Source organism: Larimichthys crocea, chromosome XIII (assembly GCF_000972845.2).
Source record: "Larimichthys crocea isolate SSNF chromosome XIII, L_crocea_2.0, whole genome shotgun sequence".
Classification (NCBI taxonomy): domain Eukaryota; kingdom Metazoa; phylum Chordata; class Actinopteri; family Sciaenidae; genus Larimichthys; species Larimichthys crocea.
Genome location: NC_040023.1, coordinates 23238462 through 23244061, shown reverse-complemented (window position 1 = coordinate 23244061; position 5600 = coordinate 23238462). Strand labels below are relative to the sequence as shown.

General features: G+C 40.1%; 2 protein-coding genes across 2 annotated transcripts in view; one reads left to right on the top strand and one right to left on the bottom strand.

Moving 5' to 3' along the window:
* The window catches only part of hint3 (histidine triad nucleotide binding protein 3), a 3649-nt gene extending 546 nt beyond the window's left edge, over positions 1-3103 (top strand). The window contains exons 2-5 of the mRNA XM_010740011.3: positions 208-325; positions 456-525; positions 1844-1970; positions 2113-3103. Coding sequence (XP_010738313.2) covers positions 208-325; positions 456-525; positions 1844-1970; positions 2113-2160 — 363 coding nt within the window. The 3' untranslated portion in view covers positions 2161-3103. The remainder of the gene's footprint in view (positions 1-207; positions 326-455; positions 526-1843; positions 1971-2112) is intronic.
* Positions 3104-3885: 782 nt separating this feature from the next.
* Positions 3886-5600, bottom strand: part of LOC104926223 (actin-binding Rho-activating protein) — a 1911-nt gene continuing 196 nt past the window's right edge. The window contains exons 2-3 of the mRNA XM_010740033.3: positions 5222-5426; positions 3886-4805 (exon numbers count right to left, since the gene is read on the bottom strand). Of these exons, the coding sequence (XP_010738335.1) occupies positions 4261-4794 (534 nt within the window). The 5' untranslated portion in view covers positions 4795-4805; positions 5222-5426 and the 3' untranslated portion in view covers positions 3886-4260. The remainder of the gene's footprint in view (positions 4806-5221; positions 5427-5600) is intronic.

Sequence of the window (5600 nt, the reverse complement as noted above, 5' to 3'; positions counted from 1 at the left end):
AAAACACCCGCACAGGTCACAACCACAAGCTGATAAAGAGCTGAAAACAGCCTTGGGTTGTAGAACTAAATTTGTGAATTAATTAACTACAAACATACAAAAAAAAAAAAAAAAGGAAAAAGGTGATTAACCAATAAGTCAGTGTTTTCAGTCCATACACTTGAAATATTTGTATTTTGCTGACTTGTTTGTGTATCTGTGCTGCAGGATGACGAGGTGTCGTGTTTCAGGGACATCAAACCTGGAGCTCCCCACCATTACCTGGTCGTCCCAACCAAACATGTTGGAAACTGTAAATCACTCACTAAAGAACACGTGCCTTTGGGTGAGGTTCAGACTATACGCCTTATTACTGCTGCTTTTGGAAATGTGTTTTCAGAAAAAGGCTAATTTTCAGTAAATCACTGTGTTATGTGTTATGTTGTGTCTTATATATATATTTTTGTCACATTCAGTGAAGCAGCTGGTTGAAACAGGGAAGGAGATCCTCCAGAAAAACAACATAACAGACCTCACTGATGTCAGGTCAGTGTTACATTTTGCTACAACATGGTTATGAATAAGTGAACATGCCCAAACGTTTTAAGTTCAGTCAGATCAGCTTTCCTGTGTATCATTTTGGAGTTAATTGTCACTTTTTAATATCAGTCAATAATCAGCCATATGTCTGTTGAGACAAGCAAACAATCCACAGTGATGCCAGGTATAGGGATGTAACGATACATCGTGACACGATTATAATCGGTACAAATGCGTGACGACTCGCATCGGTTGACAGAAAAAATGAATCGCGATTCTTGGCGAATGCGAGAGAAGTAGGATATGTTCTTTTTCGTCTTTTTTTAAATTAGAAACAGGTTACGTTGTGACTGCAGCTTCCACTGCTGCGTCTGCCTTTCTGTGTCACACACACACACACACACACACACACACACCTACACACATGCGCAGTAGTGGTAATCGGCGTCAGGCCTGACTGTACTGTAAATGATCCCATAACACAGACCCTCCAGGAATTCACGATGTTGCAATTTGCAACTTCAACGCAACTTCAGTGAATCCCCGTGAATTCAGGGGTGTTGCAATCTTAACCAATCACCGCAACTTCCGCGCAGTCTGCACGGGGGATTAAAGTCGGGTCAGGGACGGCCGCACGGTGCGGGAGGATCCCTTCGTGGGACCTCTCCCCGGCGCTGGCTGGCCCCCGCCGGGCACATTTCCTCCGAGGTGGTGCGCCGCGACCGGCTCTGCGTTTACAGCGCCCGGACCTCGCCGTTTCCCGGGGCCGTGGACTCTCATTAAAGGGTTAATGAGCTATCATCTTGTTGTTTTTATTTTCAGTTAGCTCATACTTCAAGCTGAAAGGTAATGGTCAGATCAGCTGCTTGCTGGCAGCCCTAATAAGAACACAAACTGTTTGAGAGTTTCTGTAAAGAGAGATTTTTTTCCTACAAATAAAAAGATAATTTTATTTGGTCATAATTTGTCTGTAGCTCATTTTGATTTAAAAAAAATCGTGAAAAAATCGTATCGTGAACAAAAAATCGTGACTCGAATCGAGTCGTGAGTTGAGTGTATCGTTACATCCCTAGCCAGGTACTTCAAACATTATATGTATCGGTACACAAGATTGCAGTGTTTACCTTGATGTGATGTAAACTATGAACTGCACTTACTGAGAGAACAGTCACACACAGTGTAATAGATGATCTTTAACCTGTTGTGTAATTGAAACTGACTTTATACTTTGGTAAAAATCTGTTTTCTGATTCAGACAATGAAAAACATCCTCCCTGTAGAGCGCTGAGACTCTCCGCAGTAACGCCTTTGTCTTTGTCTTCAGGTTTGGTTTTCATTGGCCCCCGTTCTGTTCTGTCACACACCTACACCTTCATGTCCTGGCACCTGCTAGTCAAATGGGCTTCACGTCCCGCCTCTTCTACAGACTCAACTCCTATTGGTTTATCACAGTAAGTCCCCTCCTCTGTATTTGTACCAAAAAGGCAATTGTACATAATTTAAGGATTAATAAAGGTAAATGAATTGAATCAATGAAAGATTCATATTCAACTTCATATTGCCGTCAGTCTAATTTCTGTGTATGTCTTGCAGGCAGACCAGCTGATTGAGCTTCTCAGCACTAAAGGAGAGACAAACTGATCCCCTTGGATCCAGTTCTTACCCGACTGTGGCGAAGTGACTCAAACATCCAACTTGGAGATTAAGAACATTGAGTCACTATCTGTTTGGCCAGAGCTGATGGCAGTGTTTTAACCAGGTGTCTTGTTTGTATCAAGACAACATGTTTTATGTTTGGTGTCAAAACCTTTCAGACTGAAAACCTTTCAGCCAAATGAAGGTATTGAAGGTGTTCTGGTATTGTCGGTAACCAAATGTTTTTACAGAAGTTCATTAAATCTCTGTTCATCTGCCGTAATGAAATGTATTTACAATGTGGACCAAGCAGCATACAGGGTGATTCACGTGTGGTTAATCACCAAAGAAAAGGTTCAGGGCATTTTTACTTTTACTGACCATAAAGCTTAGTAGAATGAGAATAATGAACATGATGTATGTCATATTCATTATCATCATTTCAGAGCTAGAAACGCACATATAATTCAGTTTGATTCCTTGATCTGCAGGGCTGCCTTAATGTATTGCAGAGTTGATTTTGTGCAGGCATAGCTGACATTTTTATTTTGAATATTTAGAGAAAAGATGAGTTTGTTTAATTCCTACACTGACATCACATTATGGACAGCTGTGTTTACTATGAGTTCCTCAGCTGAGTCAGTGACAGTAACATCTTCATTAATATTTACATTAACTCTACAGTGGAATGTGGCATGTCATCCTCTGATACTGTAAAGTTTGCTGAATGAACTCAAGCACTGATATACAGTGATGTCAACACATACACAAGACTGTGTTAAGATGTACCATATGAGCTGGGTGAAGTGGTTAGTGCATGAAGGGAATACTATGCTATACTATATTAGAGAACGTAAATAAAGGAAATCATACTGTATGTACTGTATGAATGTGTATGCACTTTAAGGATTAATTTCATTTAGAATAAATAATATATTGCTGCTCCTCAGTGTGTTTCTAATCTTGTGTGTCTTCGATATCAGTTTACACTCTCTCCTGGTCATTAGTTTAAAGACACCAGTCAGTGTTTACAGTTCACAAAGCATCTACAGTAACATTATAACAGAGAGGACACTGTTTGTTTTCTTCTTTATTATAACGCCATAGCCATTTATTGCTAATTGATCAATGTACTTGGGCCTCATGTTAAAAAATGTTTTGCATGGCCATAACTTTTACTAGCCTCAGGCATGGCATGTATCAGTTAGTGCATAGTTTATCTCAGTGTGGTGCAGGTATACAAAGTTTCAAACTGTATTGAAGTTTCCTGAATTACAGAGCACACTTGTAACAAATACATCCTGTGCTGCACTCCAGCCGAGTCAGATCAGGTTCATCCTATAGCACCATATTGTCTGTCACAGGCAGCGTCATGTTCTCTTTGGCTTTGGTTCAGTCTCATTAACCACTCTGACTTCATTTCAGCTGTTCACTCCTCCACTTTCCCCACACTGGGAAGCTGGTGAATGAAATGCAGTGAAGGGGATTTATTTAGCTAAGATCTGAACTGTTAATTCTACCTACTATTATTTGTTATTAAGTTAAAGCTAGTCTATTAAATAATGTATATAGATACATGAAAAATACTATTTTTGAAGTTACAATGTCACCCCAGCAAACACAGCTACAAAGGTGGGGATATAAGGCTGAAACAGCCTTAAACATATATAAATCTGTTTCAAATTTCAAACTTAAGACCAATTTTGTCATGTCCTGTCATGATTTTATTAATTTTTTGACTGACACACCTGCAGCTTAGGGACAAATAGTTTTGCCTTTTGGTAGAGCTTTTAATTGAGTTGCAAACTCACATATCAACGGGCTGATGACTTATTTTATTGCTGACAAATGCTGCTAACCTCCTATGACCCAAATTCTCAACAGCATATGTAACTGTGATGAACTCATGTCAGTGCATTTCTTTCAGATTTTTACTTGTGTAAGCAAAAAAAAAGAAAAAGAAAATATGTATACGTATACAAACACAATTAATAGTCCCCTTGATATCTAAAAACTACAGTGAGTGGTGCCATGAAGTAGCTGTATATTTATCACTGCATGTGTTGCATGTAATAAATGAAGGCACATATGTTAATCTAAGTCTCATCACTCCAACAGAGTGATAACTACGTGGTCATCCTTCCCTTGCCACAGCATCTCTCCTTCAAAGTCAACCAGTCTTTGCTTCCTCGCTCGCAGAAGAATGCCCACCAGTTTATTAGAGATAGTCACATAATGTTCAAACAGTTTCCCAAATCTTACAGTGATCACTGTCCTAACAATGCCGCTTCCATCCGTGTCTCTTAATCCAGGCTCTCCAATGTTCTTTATCGCCTCACATAGCTCCTGAACCTCTCTGCTAATGTGTATGTGAGCGTCCTTCCCCCTCTGCTCAGTCAAGGAGCCCTGCGGGGGCTTCCCATAGTCGTCCTGTCCCTTCTGGGGGACCACCACACGGGGTCTGGTGTCGTGACTGAAGGGGTTGTGCTTCTGGTACTCCTGTTGCTCATTGGACCACTTCTGCCAGTTTTCTTTTAAGTCTTTCACAGAAGCAACACACACTGCAGTGTCATCATTACACTGAGCAGGAGCTGGGATGTCTTCAGTTTCCATGACGGTGATCTGGCTGTTCGTCCCCATCCCTGGCTCCACTGAGGAGAACATTACATATGACTTTAAGTAGTGATTTCTGCATACAGGGATACAATGTTGTACTCGCTGAATTATAACACGTTACTGTTTTTAATGCTTTATTATTTAAAAAAAGAACTACCTAAAAACATTTGAATAACATCTGAATTTTGAGCCAAACATCCTGTCCTGGTTTTTATGTGACTCGGCTGTACAGATCTGTTTATGAATTTATGGTAACTGATGAAGAGTTCAGTGATTCTCTGCAGTTTAATCTGAACATGAAATTCAACTGACAACTCATAGAAACTAAAGAAAAATATTATTTTACAAAATCAATAGTTCATTATAAAAACAAATGGTGAACATCCTGCTTTGTGAAGTCTCTACAAGCTTTCAGAGATTTGGAACAATTATCAAACATGATCCAACTTACATGTCACTCACTGACTCGATCCTCACTTCACCTGCTGTAATGTTTCATTGTAGAAAAAGTGCAAACAATTCCTGTGGTTACACTTTAACTACAGGATGCAGATGCATTTACCAACACTGCAACACTGCTGACAGCAGCAGGAGTGCGGATGCTTTTCTGTCCAGAGGAAAAACCACTGCGATGGACATCTGTGTGAGCCAATGGCCTGTTAGAGAAGATCCAGACAGCCAATCACTGATCAGAGAGGAAGACAGGCTGCCTCTGATATAAAGCAGATTACAAGAGGAGTTTATCCCGGAACCAAAGGGCAGAATAGTTACTGATAACAGAAAAGTTGTTCATAAGGGACATGTTATTGTTTTCGGTCAGCAAACTTAAT